General features: G+C 52.0%; 1 protein-coding gene across 1 annotated transcript; it reads left to right on the plus strand.

The window, feature by feature from the left end:
* The first annotated feature begins 1,242 nt into the window (after window positions 1–1,242).
* LOC121272658 (dapper 1-like) lies at window positions 1,243–23,780 on the plus strand. The gene is made up of 2 exons (XM_041179362.1): window positions 1,243–1,368; window positions 21,886–23,780. Exon 2 carries the CDS (start codon window positions 21,999–22,001, stop codon window positions 23,739–23,741), a length of 1,743 nt encoding a protein of 580 aa, XP_041035296.1. The 5' UTR covers window positions 1,243–1,368; window positions 21,886–21,998; the 3' UTR covers window positions 23,742–23,780.
* Window positions 23,781–24,327: the final 547 nt, after the last annotated feature.

Raw genomic sequence — 24,327 nt, forward strand, 5'->3', positions numbered from 1 at the left:
CAGGGTGGCTCAATAATAGTCCTCAGAAAATGAAATAAAAGACATTCTCTGCAGAGCTTAGACATCAGCATTAATGAAATTTTCCTACATTGCAATAATGACCACACTTCAATAACACTCAATTGGCTGTAAAGCACTTTGGGACATCCCGTAATGCAGGGCGCTATATAAATGCAATTTCTTTCCTTTCAAGGAACAGCTGCAGTCTTCCCAGTGACCCATGTGTGTTAGTTTTCGTGATGTGATATGACCATATCCATATGCAACAATGCCTTCAATGTTTTTAAGTTCATTCATGGGATGTATGTGTTGCTGGCTAGGCCGATATTTATTGCCCATTCCTAATTACCCCTTGAGAAGTTGGTGGTGAGCCGCCTTCTTGAACCGCTGCAGTCCATGTGGTGTAGGTACACCCACAGTGCTGTTAGGGAGGGAGTTCCAGGATTTTGACTCAGTGACAGTGAAGGAACGGTGATATATTTCCAAGTCAGGATGGTGAGTGGCTTGGAGGGGAACTTCCAGGTGGTGGTGTTCCCATCTATCTGCTGCCGTTGTCCTTCTAGGTGGTAGAGGTTGTGGGTTTGGGCAGCGCTGTCTAAGGAGCCTTGGTGAGTTGCTGCAGTGCATCTTGTAGATGGTACACACCGCTGCCACTGTGTGTCAGTGGTGGAGGGAGTGAATGTTTGTGAATGTAGTGCCAATCAAGCGGATTGCTTTGTCCTGGATGGTGTCGAGCTTCTTGAGTGTTGTTGGAGTTGCACTCATCCAGGCAAGTGGGGAATATTCCATCACACTCCTGACCTGTGCCTTGTAGATGGTGGACAGACTTTGGGGAGTCAGGAGGTGAGTTACTCACCTCAGGATTCCTAGCCTCTGACCTGCTCTTGTAGCCACAGTATTTATATGACTGGTCCAGTTCAGTTTCTGGTCAATGGCAACCAATGTTGATAGTGGGGATTCAGTGATGGTAATGCCATTGAATGTCAAAGGACGATGGTTAGATTCTCTCTTGTTGGAGATAGTTGTTGCCTGGCACTTGTGTGCATGTTACTTGCCACTTGTCAACCCAAGCCTGGATATTAGCCAGGCCTTGCTGCATTTGGACATGGACTGCTTCAATATCTGAGGGGTCGTGAATGGTTCTGAACATTGTGTAATCATCAATATCTGACAATGTCTAACAGTATCTAACAGTGTCTTCCTTTCTCCCTGTTCTCCCTCTTTTTCTATCCCAGAATGGGCTCAGACGCCAAGAGCTCGCTTTCCTCACTCCTCTCCAGCAACTGGAGAGGCAGGTCAATGACCTCCGACTGGAGGCGACCCAGACGTCTGGTGGGGAGCCGGAGACTGACAGCCGTCCAAGTTCTGGTAAGACACAACCTGGGGAAGGGGAAGTGGGGGCGAGGTGGGGGGAAGTGGGAATGGAGGGGGTGAGTATTCATAAAATTTGAGTGAGTCTACATTCCTGTCAAACAGAATGCCTTTCAATTATCATGTTACATTTGCTGATTTGTTGACCAGACGTTCCATTTCCCTAAACAGACAGGATATGTAATGATTCAGCACTCTTTATTCAATCTCCATGCACCCTGATATACCCTGGTTTAGCAATCATTCACGAGCTTCACCCAAACCCTTACAGGCAAACACATGCAATGCCCACCAATGTTCTTCTGGCATCTTCGCACATGGAAAACATCACGTGACTCGACCAAGAGTAACAGGTTAAATCAATTTAGTCGGGTTTATTTACAAGTGAAATAATATACAGAAGCAAAAGCGGCGCTGCAAAGTCTCGATGCTGGTCAGTATCCGAAGTTGCTTGGAGCCTTTTGTTATGATCCTACACCCTGAGCCATTGAAACATGGGAATTCACTGAAAGAAATTCATGCGCTGCACAAAACACCATTTTCTGAGATGTCGGGGGTAGGGTGGTGGATGAGACTCCCTGCTGTTGTCAGACGTTCAGCAAATTGGCCCTGAAACAAACAGAAACTGCTGAAATTGCCTGGCACATCTGTTTGGATCTGTGAAGAGAAAAGATTGGTTCCAGATGTTTATGTTTGAGATGCACAATGTCCCAAGTCAGTGGTTTGAGGTCAGTTTAGGGGCGATGTTTGATTGCTGTGCCCTTGGGTTCTTCCTGGAATGACCCCACTGCTGTCGCCTTTCAGTGCCACTGTGAAGTAGCCGGATAGTCTAGCCAAATAGCTCTGGCCTTTTAATCATTTCTCTGGCTGGCCCTTCTTTCTCTTCTGTTTATTTCATTTTTTTCCTTACATATTTGTGTTATATCCTTTCAAACTGTCTCTGCTTCCACTCTGTGTCTCTCTCTGCCTTTTTCCGATTCCTTTCTCGTTTGCCCCTTCATTAATAGTGTCTTTCATTCCCATTGTGTGTTTTTATTTGTCTCGTGTCCTTTCCAGTCCTTCTCTGCTCTTGCATCTCCCTCTCTTTCTCCAGCCCAGTTTCCCCCTTTCTCTACCTCACTAGCGCCTGGTTGTATTTGTGCCTGTTTCTATTTGCTTATTCCCCGACACTGCAACACTGACCATATTTCGAAAGGACTTCACTGGCCCTAAAGCGTTTGGGGGGGGTGACGAGATTGCGAAAGACACTATCTAAACGCACGATCTTCCTTTCCCTTTTTCTTGACTCTCTCAGTGCATCTTTCTGACTGCCCTGGCCCCTCCCCTGTCCATCGCTGCTTCTGCACGTGTCTCTCTGTTGCTTTTGTTTCAGAAGCCAAACCAGGAAAAATCCCTCGTTGATTGAGTTATTTCACAAAGCGTTTCTCAGTGACTGCCTGGAGGGCTCGGTGTCACTGAGAGACAGGCACGTCCATTCTCTTAGGCAGCAGGACAGTGGGAAGGGCCATCTCTGTCTCCGCTCTGGGCTTTAATGTGTTCCTTAAGTCGCTAATCACGTCACGTCAAGGTGTCAATAACAGAGTGGCATTTGGCCAACAAGAACAGGAAACTGGAATTCACTGTCTGAATTGGGGGGGTTGAGGCTGAAACACTCACCTCATTTAACAGGTACCCGGACCTGCACCTGAAGCACTGTAAACTGCGAGGCCATGGACCAGGTTCTGGAAAGTGGGATTAAAAACGAGCAGCTGGTTTCTTTTTTAGGCTGGTGCAGACAGGATGGGCTGAATGGCCTCTTTCTGCAACGTGACGTTTCTATGGCTTTAATCGCCCAAAAGTCTCCTTTGCTCTTTCTCGAGCCTGACAGCACCCCTGGTGTTTTTTTTTGTTCCTTATTCTTTCATGGGATGTGGGCATCGCTGGCAAGGCCAGCATTTGTTACCCGACCCCTAACTGCCCTTGAACTGGGTGGCTTGCTCGGGCATTTCAAGGGGCAGTTAAGAGTCAACCCCATGACTATGGGTCTGGAGTCACATGTAGGCCAGACCGGGTAAGGTCGGCAGATTTCCCTCCCTAAAGGGGCTTTAGTGAACCAGATGGGTTTTTACAACAACTGATAATAGTTTCGTGGTCACCATCACTGAGACTAGCTTTCAATTCCATAACTGAATTTCAATTCCACCAGCTGCCGTGGTGGGACTTGAGCCCATTTCCCCAGATCATCAGTCTGGCTCTCTCACATAGCGCTCCAGTGACATTTTCACTGCACTGCCATCTCCCCCTCAAGTTTCACAAGTGAAATCTTCATCCCAACTGTTTTGTCTGCCCGCACTCGGGACGTTTAAGGCCACCTTTACTGCTCGCCCCGGCAGAGGTAAGCCTTCTACGGAGACTTGCATTTATATAGCGCCTTTCATGTCCTCAGCACATCCCAAAGCTCTTTCCTAAAATGATAGTACAACATGGGCACGGGAAGAGGCAGCTTGGCCCATCCTGCTGCTTTCCGGCCAATGAAGCACTTTCGCCGTCACTGTTGTAGCAGACATGGCAGCCGACGAGCGCACAGCAAGATCACAAAAACGGCAAAGTGATAATGACCAGATCAACTGTTTCATTGATGTTGCTTGAGGGATAACTATTGGCCTAGGATACCGGGGCAGTGAGGTTAGGGGCGGCGATCTTCTTCAAAATGGCTCCAGGGGGTCTTTGACGTCCACCTGAGAGGGTAGACGGGGGCCTCAGTTTAGCACTTCATCTGAGAGAGATAGGTATCATTCCATAGTAATTGTCTGTGCAGCTGTGTGGATCCTTGTGTCGCTATTGAGGGCATCAAGAATTAATCAGAGGATCAGTTAATCCAAGTCCAGTAACATCCCTGATCATTTTTCTGCTGCCTTTCTAATAACAACATTTATTGAATTCACCTCTAACTTGCTCGAGTAGGATTTGAACTCTTGGCTTACTCGTTTGCCTGTCCAGTTCTGTATTGACTATCACCTCCAGCTTTTCTGTCTGGCTCAAGCTCACAATCTCGTGCCTATAGGGGCCATGCCAACAACCAGCTTGGTCTTTGTCTTGTGCTTCCTTGCTGCCGAGAGATGGCAGGCGATGGAGGATGGGCTATCCCAGCATCCTTAGCAGCACGGAAAGCCCTCTATCGAAGCTGAAGCCCAAATAAAAACAACAATAAGGGGTCCAAAAGCATTTAATAGCCAATGAAGTACCTTATTTTGAAGCATTGTCACTGTTGGTAATGTAGGGAATGCAGTTAGAGTTGCCAACCCTCCAGGATTGGCCTGGAGTCTCCAGGAATTGAAGATCAAACTCCAGGACACTGCTGTGTGCAACCCTGGAGAAAGATCACTGGGACATTAAAAAATACTTTTTTGGTCATTTTCTTTGAACATTTCTCTTTACCAGATATAAAAATATTGAAAATGGTGGGGTGGGGGGTAAAGGCTGTTTTGTTGACAGTCGAGCATCATCCAATTGGGTAATGAGTCTTATTGCTTTCCAATTGGCGTAGGAAGGCCGTACGTCACAAGGATGGATGTGTTGGCCAACTAATGGCTGGAGTGTGGGGGCGAGTCATGTGATGGAACCTCCAGGAACACATTTAATCACAGTTGGCAACCCATAAATGCGGCAACCAAATAATGCACAGCAAGCTCCCACAAACAGCAGACTTGATATTTTGTTTTAGTGGTATTGATTGAAGAGTAAGTAGTCTTGCACCTCAGGCCTTCTACCCATTTCACTCTGGCCTGGCACCTATTGGTTTCACCAACTAGACAACGGGTGGAATTTTCCATGCCCGCTGGCATTGGGTGTGAACAGACAATATGGAGAGAAGGCCAAAAATCAGCTTCACAGCATCGTGAAACCAGTTTGCGATCACCCGCTCTGCCCGTCAACGGGGGGGGGGAGGTGGGGGGCCTCATTTTCCGCCATTGGGCGTTGGGAACCTCATTGTAATACATCTGCCTATTATTACAAGCCCATCCCGCCGGAATTATCCCTCCCCATTCTGGATCATCTGCCCACGTGGGCGGGAAAACACGCCGGAGCAGAACACATCTTGAGAAGTGTGACGTGCAGAAGTTGGGACTTACCCGCCAGGGCCTTGCTCACATCATGGTGCTCCGAGGAGCAGAAGATGCAGGAGCCCAGAGAGGGGAAGGAGTAAGGGCGGAGGAAGAAGTAAGGATGGAGGAAGGAGTCAGGAAGGGGGAAGTACTCAGTGGGGGAGGGAGTCCAGGGTGAGGGGGCTGTAGTCCCATATTGGGGGAAGGAGTTCCAATGGGTGAAGGAGTTCCAAGGGGGGAAGGAGTCCGGAGGAGGGGGAGGATGTCCAGGTGAATCCATGACTGCCTCCTGGGGAGTGAACTGAGGGTGGGGATGGTAAGAAGGAATGGTGACAATGAGTGAGAGCAGAGTGAGGCGGGTGGGAGGGTGAGGATTCGACCGTAGCGATAGAAGGGATGGAGAGGGTGGTTGGTGGAGACTCGGAGGCTGACACAGACCCTGGGGGTGCGATGGAGGAGGCCGGGGAGGCTAATGTGGATGGAGGTGGGATTTTAGGGAAGGAAGGGAACCATAAGACCTTAAGACATAGGAGCAGAAACTAGGCCATTCGGCCCATCGAGTCTGCTTCGCCATTCAATCATGGCTGATAAGTTTCTCAACCCCATTCTCCCACCTTCTCCCCGTAACCATTGATTCCCTTACCAATCAAGAACCTATCTATCTCGGAACATGCACATTTACCTGGACATCCCCTAAGGAAAAGGGTGGTGTCTGGTAGGTCACGGTGGGGAGATGGAAGCTGATGCCAGGGGGGTCGACGGCAAAGGGGGAAAGGAAATGGGTGACTGGGGGAGGGGAAAGGACGGGGGAACCTCAAGAAAGCCTGTAGCACTACAATGATTGCTAAACCAAAAGTGAAACGAGAGTCGTGGTGGGCGAGATCAGGTGCTGCATGGGGGTGTGATCAGTGGGTGGGTGGAGATGCAGGTCAACTCAGATGGACAACTGAAAGCGAACCCCAGCAGGCAGCACTCAAAATGCTCAGGACATTGAGATGCGTGTGACATGGGAAGGATCTGCTTGCGTGGGAGAGAGAGCTTGCACAAGGCTCCGAACGGCCCTGCAACACCCGCGGTTCTCCCTCCAGAATCACTCATGAGCCGGCTGCGTGCAGCTGAACTGCTAGTTGCCGGGGGTTGGGGGGGATGCAGTGGGAGGAATTGCGAAGCCTGTCGGTGAAGCTGAAAGACACCATTACACGTTATTCAGTGAAAGTGAATATATTTTCAGATTGTAAAGTAAAAAAATGCGTTCACCCTGCAACCAACAGTGACCAGAATATCTTAACTTTTGAACATCTTAGACTTCTAGGTGCTGCCCTGACATCCGCAGCAGGGGTGGAGACAGCCTGCGCAATGGTTGGCCCTATTGTCTCTGATGACTTCAGCGAGAGGGCCGAGGCTTTGGGGCTCCCGCCTTGCTCTGGCTGTCCTCCTGTGGGCCGGCTGCTTCCTCTGCTGTGACACAGAATGGTGTTGAGGGGATCACAGGCAAAGGGGACTCAGTGGATGAGCACAGTCTCTGAGATTCCTGAGCGAGTGACCCAGGGGTGTCCAGCTGCCAATCCTCCTCCCTTCGGGTGCCCGAGGGCCCTGGATTGACTCCTTGAGGGGAAGGAGCACCTGGAGGGACGTCGAGGTGCCCCATTTGCCTCTCATGTTGCCTCTGCAGGAACTCACCCATGGCTCCCGCGATGGAGTGCAGGTCTGCACACACCTCTGAGCTCTGCTGGTCCAGGGCCTCCTTGGCACCCACCATCCTCCCCATGGAGACCTCCATACCATATACACACTTGTGGGTGCCACTTCAGCAGAAAGCAGTCGGACACACTCCTCTGACACATGTGCCGCTCTGTTAAGGGCTTCCAACAGCTCTGTGTGATGTTCCGCTGCTCTCTGTTGAATCTCCAGGATGAGTTGGAAGGCCAAATCTAGAGGCTTGTCATCTGACTCAGACCTCACAGATGCCTCTTCCCCAGCAGTCCTTCAAGTGCCAGGGAGCTTGGCTGATCCTGCCTCCTCCTGCTGTGGACACGTGTCTGTGCGGTGACCACCAGATTGTGAACTTGAGCCTGCTCTAGATCTAGGTCCCACCGAGGTGTGTGTCTCTGCGCTGGTGGAGGGTGTGGGTAAGAGCTGTGACGGGTCTTCCCGGCTGCTTATTTCTAGCTCTCCAATGGAGGAGGTGTCCTCTTGGCTGGAGGTGAGGACTTGGGTGGATCTGAGGGACTGGCTGGTTGAGGGTGTCGGTCTCTTGGCAGAGCTCCCTGTGAACCAAAGTAGAGATAATTAGTGCATGGCAGCGGAGTCAAAAGCAGGAGAGAGAGAGCGCTCAAAGTTGCATTGAGGGAGGGATGATGTGGTGCAGGATCCTCATGAGGGTGTTCGCCGCTGACCTCACTATCACCACAGTCCACATCCTCACCAGTCAGCACGATGGCACACTCCTCAAAGTGAGTGAGGGGCCTAAATGTGGGCCACTCCAGCCCCAGTCTGGGACCTCTCCCTGCTGATGTGAGCCAGCTTCTCCTACATGAAAACAGATGGAGAGAGTGTGAGCTGGACACATGGCACTGAGGGGAATGTTTGTGTGGTGAGCGGAGACATGGACAGGATGAGGATGCAAGGGCAAGAGAGTAAGAGCCTAATGGAGATGTGAGGGTGTGTGTGAGAGTCAGTGGTGTTGTCCCTTGAGGTGTGAGATCCCTGTGGATGTGCGATGGGTTTGTGAGTGTGTGAGTTGAGAGTGATGAGAAGAGTGACTCACCCTGGCAGAACGGATGAGATCATTCATCCTGTAGCGGCACTGGGTGGCTGTCCTCTTTTGTAGGGCACAGGCGCTGACCACCACTGCCACCGCCTCCCAAGCTGGATTGGTGATGTTGTTGCCCATCCTGCGGCCAGAGCAGGAGTAGAGGACATCAGGGCGGGCCTCCACTGTGTCCAAAAGGTGCTCGAGGGATGTGGGGCTAAGCGTGGGGGCTGCCGTCTTCGTGCCTTTCGGGGCCATGTCTTCTTTGCAGTAGTCCTGGGCTGGAAGCACTGAGAGGTGTGCGCACAGCTGGACTTTAAATATAGTGCCCGGCATGATGAAGTGGCGGGCAAATCAGAGCCCCACCTCCCCCAGCATCGAAACGGTGTGTTTCCCAGGAATGCATAATTAACAAGGCGGGATTGGGATGATACGGTGTGAAAAGCCGCCATTGCGGCCGGCGGGTAAAATGTCCTTTTTCACACCCCGGATTGCACTTGGGGCAAATCTAGGGCCATTTGGCCCAACATCTTTCACAGGAAGTCTCTGGCCCAGCAACCTGGCCTGTGCCAGCCATTGATCAGCGCTCTTGTGCCTGAGTCTGAAGATTGTGGGTTCAAGCCTCATGCCAGATAATTGAGCAGCTAAATCCAGGCTGACACTGCCAGTGCAGTGCTGAGGGAGTGCTGCACTGCAAGGAGGTGCCATCTTTCATATGAGCGTATGAGCCAGGAGCAGGAGTAGGCCACTCAGCCCTTCAAGCCTGCTCTGCCATTCAATAAGATCATAGCAGATCTGATTGTAACCTCCCGCCTACCCCCAATAACCTTTCACCCCTCCTTGCTTATCAAGAATCTATCTCGCTCTGCCTTAAAAATATTCAAAGACCCTTCTTCCACTGTCTTTTGAGGAAGAGAATTCCAAAGACTCGTGACCCTCTGAGAGAAAAGATTTCTCCTCATCACCTTCTAAATAAACTTGCCTCCCCTCTCAATTGGATGTAAAAGATCCCATGTCACTATTTTGAAGAAGGCGGTTCTCCCAGTTGTCTTGACTGATATTAATACCTTGGTTAACACCACTGAAATAAACAGATTGGTCATCGTCACTTGGTGTTTGTGGGAGCTCGCAGTGCGCAACTTGGCTGCTGCCTTTGCTACATTACAACAGTGATTACACTTCAAAAAAAATGTCGAATTGGCTGTGGGAGGTCTTTGTGAAAGGCGTTATATAAACGCAAGTCTGTCTTTTCTCCCTTCATCTTTCATCCTGTCTCAGGAGACAAAGGCCAGGATTTTCAGGTCCCCCCCCCCACCGCCCCCGACCGTGGGAGATTCGGCAGCCCAGCCAAAAACCCACCGACTTCCCACAGGACCGGATGATCCCGGCACCAGGTGTGGCTGGAAAATCCTGGAGGATTTTTCTTTCCTCCTTTATGGGATGTGGGTGTCGCTGGCAAGGCCACCATTGGTTGCCCATCTCTAGCTGCCCTTGAACTGAGTCACTTGCCAGACTATTTGAGGGGGCAGTGAAGAGTCAACCACATTGCTGTGGCCCTGGAGTCACATGTAGGCCAGACCACGTAAGGACGGCAGATTTCCCTCCCTTAGTGAACCAGATGGGTTTTTATGACAATCGATGATAGTTCCCAAGACTGAGACTAGCTTTCAATTTCAGATTCCAGGGCAGCTGGTGGGATCTGAACCCACGTCCCCAGAGCATTACCCTGGGCCTCTGGACTACTAGCCCAGTGACAATACCACTGAGTCACCATTTCCCCCAGTGCTGCCCCAACTTGTGGCTCTTAGACTTAATGTGGCCCAAGTGATCCATTCCATTTGCCTTCATATTCCTTTGTTCTCTTGCTCCATCTTGTTCGAGTTTCATTGGTCAGGTGTGTTGTGTTTTTCCGAGCGCCATGATTGGTTAAGTTTGGGAGTTGATGGGAATTAGTTAAAGTTGGCGCGTGGCCCATGTTGCGCCCGAGCTGCACGTCCAGAGCTATGCCGCCAAGTAAAGTGCCCTGAACACCTTGGCCATAATGGGGCGCGCGGAGCTTACCCCGTGGGACCCAAGGCCTGAAAACAATGGGAGATCCCAGGGCCTGTCCCCTGGCCTGATCGAGGCAGCCAAGCTGTGCCCCTGCATTCCGACGCTGGCAGCGGGAAAACTCCAGCCCAACCCTCCTGCCCACAGCATCAGACTGGGCGACGAAGCCAGGCGTAATCTTGAGCAGCTCTCCACGTCCCGCCAGCTGGAGCTTGCAGAGCGGGCACCTGGGCCTGTTCTGGCAGGGCGACACTGGGTGAAAGGGAGGAAAAAAAACAGCGTTTGCAATCCATAGATATTAGCAAATAGAATGGTTACAGCACAGAAGGAGGCCATTCAGCCTTTTGTCTTCGTGCCAGCACTCTGCAAGAGTGACTCAGCTAGCCCCACCACCGCCCGCCCCCCCTACCCCACCTTTTCCCTGTAACATTCTCCTGTTCAGATAATGATCCAACTCCCTTTTGAAAGTCACGAATGAACCTGCCTCACCGCACTCGGGCAGCGCATTCCAGATCCTAACCAACTGCAGCACAAAAATAAAAACTTTCCCCTCATATTGCCTTTGGTTCTTTTGCCAAACAACTTAATCCCCCTGATTCTCAACCCTTCCGCTAATGGGAACAGTTTCTCTCTATCCCCCCTGTCCAGACCCCTCATGATTTTGAACAGATCTATCAAAAGCTCCTCAATGTTCTCTTTCAGAAGAACAGCACCAGATTCTCCAGCCCTATGCACGCAGCTGAAGTCCTGTGGCCTGGAACCATTCTCTTAAATCCTTTCTGCACTCTCACAAAAGCCTTCCTGTCCCTCCTATAAAGTCCAGTGCACAGATTTGGACACAATGCTCACGTTGAGGCCGAATCATTATTTCATAAAGGTTTTCTATAACCTGCTTGCTTTTGCACTCTCTATTTACAAAATCCAGGTGCCTTATTGATCACTTTCCCAACCAGCCCTGACACCTTCAATGATTTGTGTACATAGACCCCCATCTCCCTCTGCTCCTGCTCCTCCCCCCTCACTTTAGAATTGTATCCTTTATCTTCCGTTGCCTCCCCCACCCCCAGTCACTTCTGACCAAAGTGAATCACTTCACGCTTCCCCGCATTAAGTTCCGTCTGCCCCACGTGTCCTCAAGTCTATTACTGTCCACCTTTTGGTTGACAAAGCTCTTGCGTCATCTTTCCCTTCAGTGGCTTTGGCAGCCAGCCACTGGAAGACTGAGAGCTGTTAGAGGCTGAGAGAGCAGCAGTTATCTCCCGGCAGCTTGTGAAATCATTGATACCCTGTGACCAGATACGTGAATCATTATGAGCCCTTCTTCCCTGGTCTCGCTTTCTATGCCTCTTCCCCCGTCGCTCCTGGGCTGTTTGACTGTGTGGGTTGGGGGGCTGCTGGTTGTGGTGGGGAGTAGGGTTCCCAACTGTCATTAAATCTAAAACAAAAACAGAATTACCTGGAAAAACTCAGCAGGTCTGGCAGCATCGGCGGAGAAGAAAAGAGTTGACGTTTCGAGTCCTCATGACCCTTCGACAGAACTCTGTCGAAGGGTCATGAGGACTCGAAACGTCAACTCTTTTCTTCTCCGCCGATGCTGCCAGACCTGCTGAGTTTTTCCAGGTAATTCTGTTTTTGTTTTGGATTTCCAGCATCCGCAGTTTTTTTGTTTTTTTTTTTGTCATTAAATCTATTCCTGGAGGTTCCATCACATGACTCGCCCACCCCTCCACACTCCAGCCATGAGTCGGCCAACACATCCATCCTTGTGACGTACGGCCTTCCTACGCCAATTGGAAAGCAAATAGTACCAATTGGATGATGCTTGACTGTCAGCCAAACAGACTTTTTCTATATTTTTACGTGTGGCAAAGAGAAATGCACAAAGACAATTACTAAAAGAAACAATATTTTTTAATGTCCCGATGATTTTTCTCCAGGGTTGCCCACGGCAGTGTCCCAGAGATTGATCTTCAATCCCTGGAGACTCCAGGCCAATCCTGGAGGGTTGGCAACCCTACAGTCAGGCCTCCCCCGACAAGCTGCAAACAGGCTGTTTGACTGATGGCTGTGGGGAGGGAAGAGCCAAAAGAGCTGAGTGCGATCCCGGTCCTCCCCCAACGCCCGGGCGCACACACGTTGATGGAGGAATGACAGGCCGGCAATCAGGAGAGCGGAGTCTGGCTTTTTGTTTCAATTCCTTCCCGTGAAGCGAGTCGGGGTCTGAACTGTGGGGTCGGGTCCGTAAGCCATAAGGAGGGGTCCCCACCCCCAGCCCAGCTTTCCCCTCCCCTCCCCTCTTGCAGCTTCCTCAGCTGCTTCCCACGGACCCTCTCAATCGTGGACAGCCTAAGTAGGAAGCAGCACTTTCCAAAAGAGGCAACAGCGACAACCTGCATTCTTATAGCGCCTTTAACATAGAGAGAGGAGCCCAAAACACTTCACCGCAAGTGTTCAGCAACCAAACTTTGACAGCAAACCACGCAAGGGCTTATTAGGACAGCTGACCCAGAGCCCAGTCATAGACACAGGTCTCAAAGAAGGAGAGAGAGAGAGAGAGAGAGAGAGCCCGAGAGGTTTAGGGAGGGAGTTTAAGTTTTAGGGCCTAGGCATCTGTAACCGGTGGAGCGATTAAAATCGGGGGTGCTGAAAGTGGCAGGAGCTGCATGAGCACAGAGGATTGGAAGGTGGCCGGATGTCACAAAGCTACGGAGAGACGATTACAGCATGTGGAAAAATACCCTTAACTGTGATTGACTTTAATGCCCAGATATTAAGATCAGTGTGAGAGCAGTGCCGACATTGGGTTTACAGCACCTAATCCAACACACCTTAAAGTTGGGTGATATCTATAATTCACCTCCCTGATACCATCACTGACAGACCTGTCCCCACAGTACTGTACCCAAGTGTTATACAGTGACAGACCTGTCCCCACAGTACTGTACCCCAGTGTTATACAGTGATAGACCTGACCCCACCAGTACTGTACCCCAGTGTTATACAGTGATAGACCTGTCCCCACCATTACTGTACCCCAGTGTTATACAGTGACAAACCTGTCCCCACCAATACTGTACCCCAGTGTTATACAGTGACAAACTTGTCCCCACTAGTTCTGTACCCCAGTGTTATACAGTGACAAACCTGTCCCCACTAGTACTGAACCCCTGTGTTATACAGTGACAGACCTGTCCCCACCAGTACTGTATCCCAGTGTTATACAGTGACAAACAGGTCCCCACTAGTTTTGAACCCCAGTGTTATACAGTGACAAACCTGTCCCCATCAGTACTGTACCGCAGTGTTATACAGTGACAGACCAGTCCCCACCAGCACTGTACCCCAGTGTTATACAGTGACAGACCTGTCACCACTGGTACTGTACCCCGATGTTATACAGTGACAGACCTGACCCCACTGGTACTGTACCCCAGTATTATATAGTGACAGATTGTCCCCACCAGTACTGTACCCCAATGTTATACAGTGACAGACCAGTACTCACTAGTACTGTACCCCAGTGTTATACAGTGACAGACCTGTCCCCACCAGTACTGTACCCCTGTGTTATAAACTGACAGACCTGTGCCCACCAGTACTGTATCCCAGTGTTATACAGTGACAGACCTGTCCCCACCAGTACTGTACCCCAGTGTTATACAGTGACAAACCTGTCCCCACTAGTACTGCACCCCAGTGTTATACAGTGACCAACCTGTCCCCACTAGTACCGTACCCCAGTGTTATACAGTGACAGGCCTGTCCCCATCAGTACTGACCCCAATGTTATACAGTGACAGACCTGTCCCCACCAGTACTGTAACCCAGTGTTATACAGTGACAAACAGGTCCCCATCAGTACTGTACCCCAGTGTTATACAGTGACAGACCTGTCCCCATCAGTACTGTACCCCAGTGTTATAGTGACAGACCTATCCCCACCAGTACTGTACCCCAGTGTTATACAGTGACAGACCTATCCCCACCAGCACTGTACCCCAGTGTTATACAGTGACAGACCAGTCCCCACCAGTACTGTACCCCAGTGTTATACAGTGACAGACCAGACCCCACCAGTACTGTACCCCGGTGTTATACAGTGACAGACCTGTCCCCACCGGTACTGTACCCCAGTGTTATACACTGACAGACCTGTCCCCACCAGTACTGTGCCCCAGTGTTATACAGTGACAGACCCGTCCCCACCAGTACTGTACCCGTGTTATACAGTGACAGACCAGTCCCCACCAGAACAATACCCCAGTGTTATACAGTGACCAACCTGTCCCCACTAGTACCGTACCCCAGTATTATACAGTGACAGACCTGCACCCACCAGTACTGTACCCCAGTGTTATACAGTGACAGACCAGTCCCCACCAGTACTGTACCCCAGTGTTATACAGTGACAGACCTGTCCCCACAGTACTGTACCCCGGTGTTATACAGTGACAAACAGGTCCCCACTAGTTTTGTACCCAAGTGTTATACAGTGACAAACCTGTCCCCATCAGTACTGTATCCCAGTGCTATACAGTGACAGACCAGACCCCACCAGCACTGTACCCCAGTGTTATACAGTGACAGACCTGTCCCCACTAGTACTGTACCCCAGTGTTATACAGGGACAGACCTGTCCCCACCAGTACTGTATCCCAGTGTTATACAGTGACAGACCTGTCCCCACCAGTACTGTACCCCAGTGTTATACAGTGACAAACCTGTCCCCACTAGTACTGCACCCCAGTGTTATACAGTGACCAACCTGTCCCCACTAGTACCGTACCCCAGTGTTATACAGTGACAGGCCTGTCCCCATCAGTACTGTACCCCAGTGTTATACAGTGACAGACCCGTCCCCACCAGTACTGTAACCCAGTGTTATACAGTGACAAACAGGTCCCCATCAGTACTGTACCCCAGTGTTATACAGTGACAGACCTATCCCCACCAGTACTGTACCCCAGTGTTATACAGGGACAGACCAGTCCCCACCAGTACTGTACCCCGGTGTTATACAGTGACAGACCTGTCCCCACCGGTACTGTACCCCAGTGTTATACACTGACAGACCTGTCCCCACCAGTACTGTACCCCAGTGTTATACAGTGACAGACCCGTCCCCACCAGTACTGTACCCGTGTTATACAGTGACAGACCAGTCCCCACCAGTACAATACCCCAGTGTTATACAGTGACCAACCTGTCCCCACTAGTACCGTACCCCAGTGTTATACAGTGACAGACCTGTCCCCACCAGTACTGTACCCCAGTGTTATACAGTGACAAACCTGTCCCCACCAATACTGTACCCCAGTGTTATACAGTGACAAACTTGTCCCCACTAGTTCTGTACCCCAGTGTTATACAGTGACAAACCTGTCCCCACTAGTACTGAACCCCAGTGTTATACAGTGACAGACCTGTCCCCACCAGTACTGTATCCCAGTGTTATACAGTGACAAACAGGTCCCCACTAGTTTTGAACCCCAGTGTTATACAGTGACAAACCTGTCCCCATCAGTACTGTACCGCAGTGTTATACAGTGACAGACCAGTCCCCACCAGCACTGTACCCCAGTGTTATACAGTGACAGACCTGTCACCACTGGTACTGTACCCCGATGTTATACAGTGACAGACCTGACCCCACTGGTACTGTACCCCAGTATTATATAGTGACAGATTGTCCCCACCAGTACTGTACCCCAATGTTATACAGTGACAGACCAGTACTCACTAGTACTGTACCCCAGTGTTATACAGTGACAGACCTGTCCCCACCAGTACTGTACCCCTGTGTTATAAACTGACAGACCTGTGCCCACCAGTACTGTATCCCAGTGTTATACAGTGACAGACCTGTCCCCACCAGTACTGTACCCCAGTGTTATACAGTGACAAACCTGTCCCCACTAGTACTGCACCCCAGTGTTATACAGTGACCAACCTGTCCCCACTAGTACCGTACCCCAGTGTTATACAGTGACAGGCCTGTCCCCATCAGTACTGTACCCCAATGTTATACAGTGACAGACCTGTCCCCACCAGTACTGTAACCCAGTGTTATACAGTGACAAACAGGTCCCCATCAGTACTGTACCCCAGTGTTATACAGTGACAGACCTGTCCCCATCAGTACTGTACCCCAGTATTATACAGTGACAAACAGGTCCCCATCAGTACTGTACCCCAGTGTTATACAGTGACAGACCTATCCCCACCAGCACTGTACCCCAGTGTTATACAGTGACAGACCTGTCCCCACCAGTACTGTACCCCAGTGTTATACAGTGACAGACCAGTCCCCACCAGTACTGTACCCCGGTGTTATACAGTGACAGACCTGTCCCCACCGGTACTGTACCCCAGTGTTATACACTGACAGACCTGTCCCCACCAGTACTGTACCCCAGTGTTATACAGTGACAGACCTGTCCCCACCAGTACCGTACCCGTGTTATACAGTGACAGACCAGTCCCCACCAGTACAATACCCCAGTGTTATACAGTGACCAACCTGTCCCCACTAGTACCGTACCCCAGTGTTATACAGTGACAGACCTGTCCCCACCAGTACTGTACCCCAGTGTTATACAGTGACAAACCTGTCCCCACCAATACTGTACCCCAGTGTTATACAGTGACAAACTTGTCCCCACTAGTTCTGTACCCCAGTGTTATACAGTGACAAACCTGTCCCCACTAGTACTGAACCCCTGTGTTATACAGTGACAGACCTGTCCCCACCAGTACTGTATCCCAGTGTTATACAGTGACAAACAGGTCCCCACTAGTTTTGAACCCCAGTGTTATACAGTGACAAACCTGTCCCCATCAGTACTGTACCGCAGTATTATACAGTGACAGACCAGTCCCCACCAGCACTGTACCCCAGTGTTATACAGTGACAGACCTGTCACCACTGGTACTGTACCCCGATGTTATACAGTGACAGACCTGACCCCACTGGTACTGTACCCCAGTATTATATAGTGACAGATTGTCCCCACCAGTACTGTACCCCAATGTTATACAGTGACAGACCAGTACTCACTAGTACTGTACCCCAGTGTTATACAGTGACAGACCTGTCCCCACCAGTACTGTACCCCTGTGTTATAAACTGACAGACCTGTGCCCACCAGTACTGTATCCCAGTGTTATACAGTGACAGACCTGTCCCCACCAGTACTGTACCCCAGTGTTATACAGTGACAAACCTGTCCCCACTAGTACTGCACCCCAGTGTTATACAGTGACCAACCTGTCCCCACTAGTACCGTACCCCAGTGTTATACAGTGACAGGCCTGTCCCCATCAGTACTGTACCCCAATGTTATACAGTGACAGACCTGTCCCCACCAGTACTGTAACCCAGTGTTATACAGTGACAAACAGGTCCCCATCAGTACTGTACCCCAGTGTTATACAGTGACAGACCTGTCCCCATCAGTACTGTACCCCAGTATTATACAGTGACAAACAGGTCCCCATCAGTACTGTACCCCAGTGTTATACAGTGACAGACCTATCCCCACCAGCACTGTACCCCAGTGTTATACAGTGACAGACCTGTCCCCACCAGTACTGTACCCCAGTGTTATACAGTGACAGACCAGACCCCACCAGTACTGTACCCCGGTGTTATACAGTGACAGACCTGTCCCCACCGGTACTGTACCCCAGTGTTATACACTGACAGACCTGTCCCCACCAGTACTGTACCCCAGTGTTATACAGTGACAGACCTGTCCCCACCAGTACCGTACCCGTGTTATACAGTGACAGACCAGTCCCCACCAGTACAATACCCCAGTGTTATACAGTGACCAACCTGTCCCCACTAGTACCGTACCCCAGTGTTATACAGTGACAGACCAGTCCCCACCAGTACTGTACCCCAGTGTTATACAGTGACAGACCTGTCCCCACAGTACTGTACCCCGGTGTTATACAGTGACAAACAGGTCCCCACTAGTTTTGTACCCAAGTGTTATACAGTGACAAACCTGTCCCCATCAGTACTGTACCCCAGTGTTATACAGTGACAGACCAGACCCCACCAGCACTGTACCCCAGTGTTATACAGTGACAGACCTGTCCCCACAGTACTGTACCCCGGTGTTATACAGTGACAAACAGGTCCCCACTAGTTTTGTACCCCAGTGTTATACAGTGACAAACCTGTCCCCATCAGTACTGTACCCCAGTGTTATACAGTGACAGACCAGACCCCACCAGCACTGTACCCCAGTGTTATACAGTGACAGACCTGTCCCCACTAGTACTGTACCCCAGTGTTATACAGGGACAGACCTGTCCCCACCAGTACTGTAGCCCAGTGTTATACAGTGACAGACCTGTCCCCACCAGTACTGTACCCCAGTGTTATACAGTGACAGACCTGACCCCACTGGTTCTGTACCCCAGTATTATACAGTGACAGACATGTCCCCACCAGTACTGTACCCCAGTGTTATACAGTGACAGACCTGTCCCCACCAGTACTGTACCCCAGTGTTATACAGTGACAGACCTGTCCCCACCAGTACTGTACCCCAGTGTTATACAGTGACAGACCTGTCGCCACCAGTACTGTACTCCAGTGCTATACAGTGACAGACCCGTCCCCACCAGTACTGTACCCCAGTGTTATACAGTGACAGACCTGTCCTCACCAGTACTGTACCCCAGTGTTATACAGGGACAGACCTGTCCTCACCAGTACTGTACCCCAGTGTTATACAGTGACAGACCCATCCCCACCAGTACTGTACCCCAGTGTTATACAGTGACAGACCCATCCCCACCAGTACTGTACCCCAGTGTTATACAGTAACAGACCCATCCCCACCAGTACTGTACCCCAGTGTTATACAGTAACAGACCTGTCCCCACCAGTACTGGACCTCAGTGTTATACAGTGACAGACCAGTCCCCACCAGTACTGTACCCCAGTGTTATACAGTGACAGACCTGTCCCCACCAGTACTGTACCCCAGTGTTATACAGTGACAGACCCGTCCCCACCAGTACTGTACCCCAGTGTTATACAGTGACAGACCTGTCCCCACCAGTACTGTACCCCAGTGTTATACAGTGACAGACCTGTCCCCACCAGTACTGTACCCCAGTGTTATACAGTGACAGACCTGTCCCCACCAGTACTGTACCCCAGTGTTATACAGTGACAGACCCATCCCCACCACTGTAGCCCCTCCACTGTGCTATGCAGCTTAATACACTCTCTCCGGATTCCATCCATGTTTGGAAGGGCAATTTCTCATGTTTTCGTGGCTATTGGCTGTTCACTTTGTACCATTCCCGGCGACATTCCTGAAAAGCTTCCCATGTTACGAGGCTCATTGGACGGAAACTTGTGAGGCAAGACTGGGCGAATGGTTGAGCCGCAGCCTAACATTCTGATTTGTTTTCTACCCCCCCTCCCCTCCCTTTTTCCATCCTGTCTCTCTCTCTCTCTCTCTCTCTCCCTCCCCACCTCCCCCACGTTTCCTCCTCCTCCTCCTCTGCTCCTCCCGCAGGCTTCTATGAGCTGAGTGAAGGACCGTCCCCAGCGCTCTCCGATTCCTCTGCCTCCATCTTTGCCGAATGCTTTTCCAACTTTCAGTCTGCCGCATGCAACTATCCGCGGATTGGCTTGGCTGATGCTCGCATTAATTATGCAAATGAACGCCCCAAATCTTTAGGTAGGTGCTGAGCCGGCCGATATCCGGAGAGGGGAGGGGGAGGGGGATGGGGGCAGTGGGGCTCTCCTCTTAAAGGGGCAGTGGAGCGTCTCAGAAGCAACGTGTCAACAACTCCGCTCCGCAGCGAGACAGCTGGAAGAACCCAACACCCGCAGTTTTAGAGGAATGCAGGAGGAGGCCATTCAGCCCATCGTATGTGTGCTGGCTCTTTGGAAGCATTCCCACCATTGCCCTGCTAATCTTTCCCTTCCACACATTCACCCAATTCCCTTTTTGAAAGTTCAATCGCCTCCACCCCTCCCCCCACCGTCTCCGACAGAACATTCCAGATCACATCACTGTAGAAATAAAGATCCTCCTCATGTCCTCGCCCGTTTCCTTTTGCCGACTAGGCTATGCTTCAGCAGTTGTTTGTTCCGTGGAATGCTCTTGCCCCCTTCAATTCCCCCATCACATGGAAATGTCCTCCCTTCGCACCTCCTACCTTGGGTCTAAACTCCTTCAGACCCCTGAGGCACGTGTATGTCCTCCATTGTCCCACCCGAAGGGGTCATTCAATTATTGTGGGGCCTGGACAGTACCTGTCCACTGGATATCACTCATGGAAGGCATCGCAGCTTACCCCTGATCCTGTCTTGACCCGACAGCCACACAAAGACATTTCCCAAAGGAGCCATTTCATTAGAGGTCAGGGGCCATGAACCCTGACCCAGAGTTGGACATGGGAACAGGAGGACGCCATTCGACCCTTCGAACTTGATCCGTCATTTAATTAGAAGATGGCAGATCTGTATCTTGACTACGTTTGCCCCCCTTGGTTCCGTATCCCTTAATCCCCTCCCCCAACAAAACCCCCAGAGAAGGAACCTGGCGCCTGGAGTTGGACTTGAGAGACACGGCTAGAACAGGTGGAACTTGTAGAAGATATGGAATTATTTACCTCATACCCCAACATCCGCTCCTGTAAAGTGCACCGCTTCTGGCCTCGTAACACATAAATCATTTACAGCCATTCCCCTAGTGTAACCGTTTGTCTGGATAGCAAACACACACTGGAAAACTTACTCTGTATCTAACCCCGTGCTGTACCTGTCCTGGGAGTGTTTGATGGGGACAGTGTAGAGGGAACTTTACTCTGTATCTGACTCTGAGCTGTACGTGTCCTGGGATTGTTCGATGGGGACAGTGTAGAGGGAGTTTTACTCTATATCTAACCTTGTGCTGTACCTGTCCTGGGAGTGTTTGCTTGGGACAGTGAAGCAGGAGATTTACCCTTTATCTCACCCTGTGCTGTACCTGTCCTGGGAGTGTTTGATGGGGACAGTGTAGAGGGAGCTTTACTCTGTATCTAACCCCGTGCTGTACCTGTCCTGGGAGTGTTTGATGGGGACAGTGTAGAGGGAGCTTTACTCTGTATCTAACCCTGTGCTGTACCTGTCCAGGGAGTGTTTGATGGGGACAGTGTAGAGGGAGCTTTACTTTGTATCTAACCCCGTGCTGTACCTGTCCTGGGAGTGTTTGATGGGGACAGTGTAGAGAGAGCTTTACTCTGTATCTAACCCTGTGCTGTACCTGTCCTGGGAGTGTTTGATGGGGACAGTGTAGAGGGAACTTTACTCTGTATCTAACCCCGTTCTGTACGTGTCCTGGGAGTGTTTGATGGGGACAGTGTAGAGGGAGCTTTACTCTGTATCTAACCCTGTGCTGTACCTGCCCTGGGAGTGTTTGATGGGGACAGTGTAGAAGGAGCGTTACTCTGTATCTAACCCCGTGCTGTACCTGTCCTGGGAGTGTTTGATGGGGACAGTGTAGAGAGAGCTTTACTCTGTATCTAACCCCGTGTTGTACCTGCCCTGGGAGTGTTGGACTCCCCGTTGGGGATATGTTTTCTAACCTTGACTATCTGTTGTTGTTTCAGCTGAGCCTCTGCACCTGGACCGAGAGGAGAGCCTGAGTTATGCCGACAGTGACTATGTCTCTTCTGTTCCCCGCTCCTTCTCTGTGACCCACTCGGACTCACTCGAGGCCCTGATGGACATGCAGCCAAAGTACCAGTGTGACCTGATAACCCGTGATGGCCTGGACCTTTTCCCGTACCCGAGCCCGCTCCACGCCATGGCAGTCCAGAGCCCTCTGCTCCGCCAAGTCCTGCGGGCAAACACTGACGAGAAACCCATGTCGCCCAACTCCTACCTGAGTGGGTACAAGCTGGACGTCGATGGTGAGATGTTTTTCGGCTCCCAGGGTGACCTGCCCCAAGGCTTGGAGTCCGGGCAATCAAAGAGGCTGGAGAATTACATAGCCGGCCTTGTTCACAAAAGGATATACCCGGTTCGATCTAACAAGCCGAGGACTAGCCTCAGCACGGATCCCATAAAAGGTCTGATGAGGCAGAGCAGCATATGCCAGAGGAGCATGGAGGCCCCCAGCCCACCAAGCGCCAATTGTGAGCCGACGCACCCCTCATCCGAGCGAAGAAACATCTCGAGTTCTCACAGCTTTGAGGGGAGCTTGCCATCTCCAAAGTACAGGCCCCAGTGGAGTGCAAACAGGGATCAGCTGCCGGCCAAGAAAAATCTTCCGGCCTGCCAAACAGCGGACACCTTCCTTGCTGTCCTGCAGCAGCAAAAGAGCATCGAGGAGGCCCAGTGTTCCCAGCAGAGCCTGAGGAAGCCGGTCAGGCTGATGTCCAACACCCCACCCATGAGGCCCACCTCGCTCGAGTATCACGATTTGAATTATCATCCGGCCATGAGGGGTTCGCCTCAGGATAGTTATTACCAAAACGTGTACGAGTTGGATGACAGGCCTCAGGCCTTCCTGTCTGCTAGGCCCGAGCCCGTCGAGGCCCACTCCCCGCCTTTTGACCAGCGGGTCGGCTCGGAGGTCAGAGATAAAAGCTCGCCCCCGCACAGCACGGACGACGCAGGGTACCAGATGGTCAGCGCGCAGTACATCCCGGCCCAGCAACCGTACAAAGCCCACGCCGCCAACCAGAGCGGCAAGGCCAAGGGCGTGCTGCTGAGCAAAGGCCGCTCTGTGGACGTGTCTCCCGAGGCGGGGGGCCCAGGCCTCCGGGAGAAGGGCAAAGCCTCGAGCAAGAAGTGCCGCTTCAGCGAGGAGGCCGAGCCGGCCAAGAGGAGCGGGCGGAAGCCTTCCCCCCGGGGCAAGAAGACCTGCCGCTCGCAGTCTGAGAACAGCCTCCTCAACCGGCAGGGCGCGGCCTGCGTCAAGTACAACACCGTGGAGCGGGACGAGGCCATGGGGAGTAGGCCGCTGCGGCCCAGGCGCCACCCCAGCGGCAGCTACCGGCGCTGGAAGTCGACGGCAGAGATTTGCCGGGAGGAGGGAACGGCGGCACCTGACGCTTACCCAGCCGCCGAGGGGCAGCGGCGGGCCAAGAGGTACCAGAAGACCCCTGGGGCCCCGGGGCACCCAGGCAGCGACTCGGAGTACCCGGCCGAGCGCCAGGAGCCTGGTGGGGTGGGGGCAGGGGAGGAGGGCGCCTCGGGCCTCAGGATCTACCCCCCCAACTGCTTCGGCGACAGCGAGTCGAGCCTGAGCGAGGTGGAGTCCCCCGGCTTCAGCACCTGCTCCAGCGAGACGGACGAGGAGGGTGGGGGCCTGGTGTGGCCGCAGCAGGTGGCCCCCCAGGCCGCCGGGCGCGACGGGGGGCAGCCGAAGATCTTCGTGAAGATCAAGGCTTCCCACGCGCTAAAGAAGAAGATCCTCCGCTTCCGCACGGGCTCCCTCAAGGTGATGACCACCGTCTGATGAAGGAACGAAAAGCAGACTGGCATTTCAATTTAGCGCCCACCCCCCACCACCCCACAACCCCCCCCCACCCCCCCACCTCCCCACCACCTCCTCAGGACAACCTGGAAGCACTTTGCAGCCAACGTTCTCTACTTCTCGAAGCACACTTGACTGTTGTAAGCACGGGCCGGACGCAGCGGCTGATGTGCGCACAGCAAGATCCCAGAGATAAACGACCAGGCCGTCTGATTTTCCTCCCCCTCAAGCGATGCCGGTCGAGGGATCGGAGAATTCCCACTGCCCTCCCTTTCAAGACGGCGGCCATGGGATCTTTTACATCCGCCCGAGATGTCAGACAGGGGTTGTGTGTGTGTGTGTGGGGGGGTGGGGGTGGGGGGGTGTGGGGGGGGTGGGGGGGGGGGGTTGGGTGTGGGGGTTGGGGGCGGGAGATGGGGAGCCCCGGTTTGACACCGCATCCGACAGATGGCACCTCCGAGAGTGCCGCAAACCCCCTCGGTGCTGCGCTGTGGATAGTCGGCCTAAATTGTGGGGCTCGAACACTCTGGGAGTTGGGACTTGAAGCCAGGACCTTCCGACTTGGAGG

Source organism: Carcharodon carcharias, chromosome 34, assembly GCF_017639515.1.
Source record: "Carcharodon carcharias isolate sCarCar2 chromosome 34, sCarCar2.pri, whole genome shotgun sequence".
Lineage (NCBI taxonomy): Eukaryota > Metazoa > Chordata > Chondrichthyes > Lamniformes > Lamnidae > Carcharodon > Carcharodon carcharias.

Bases quoted from the DNA above. Each gene is read 5' to 3' on its own strand.
- LOC121272658 (XM_041179362.1), top strand. From the start codon at position 21,999: ATGGACATGCAGCCAAAGTACCAGTGTGACCTGATAACCCGTGATGGC.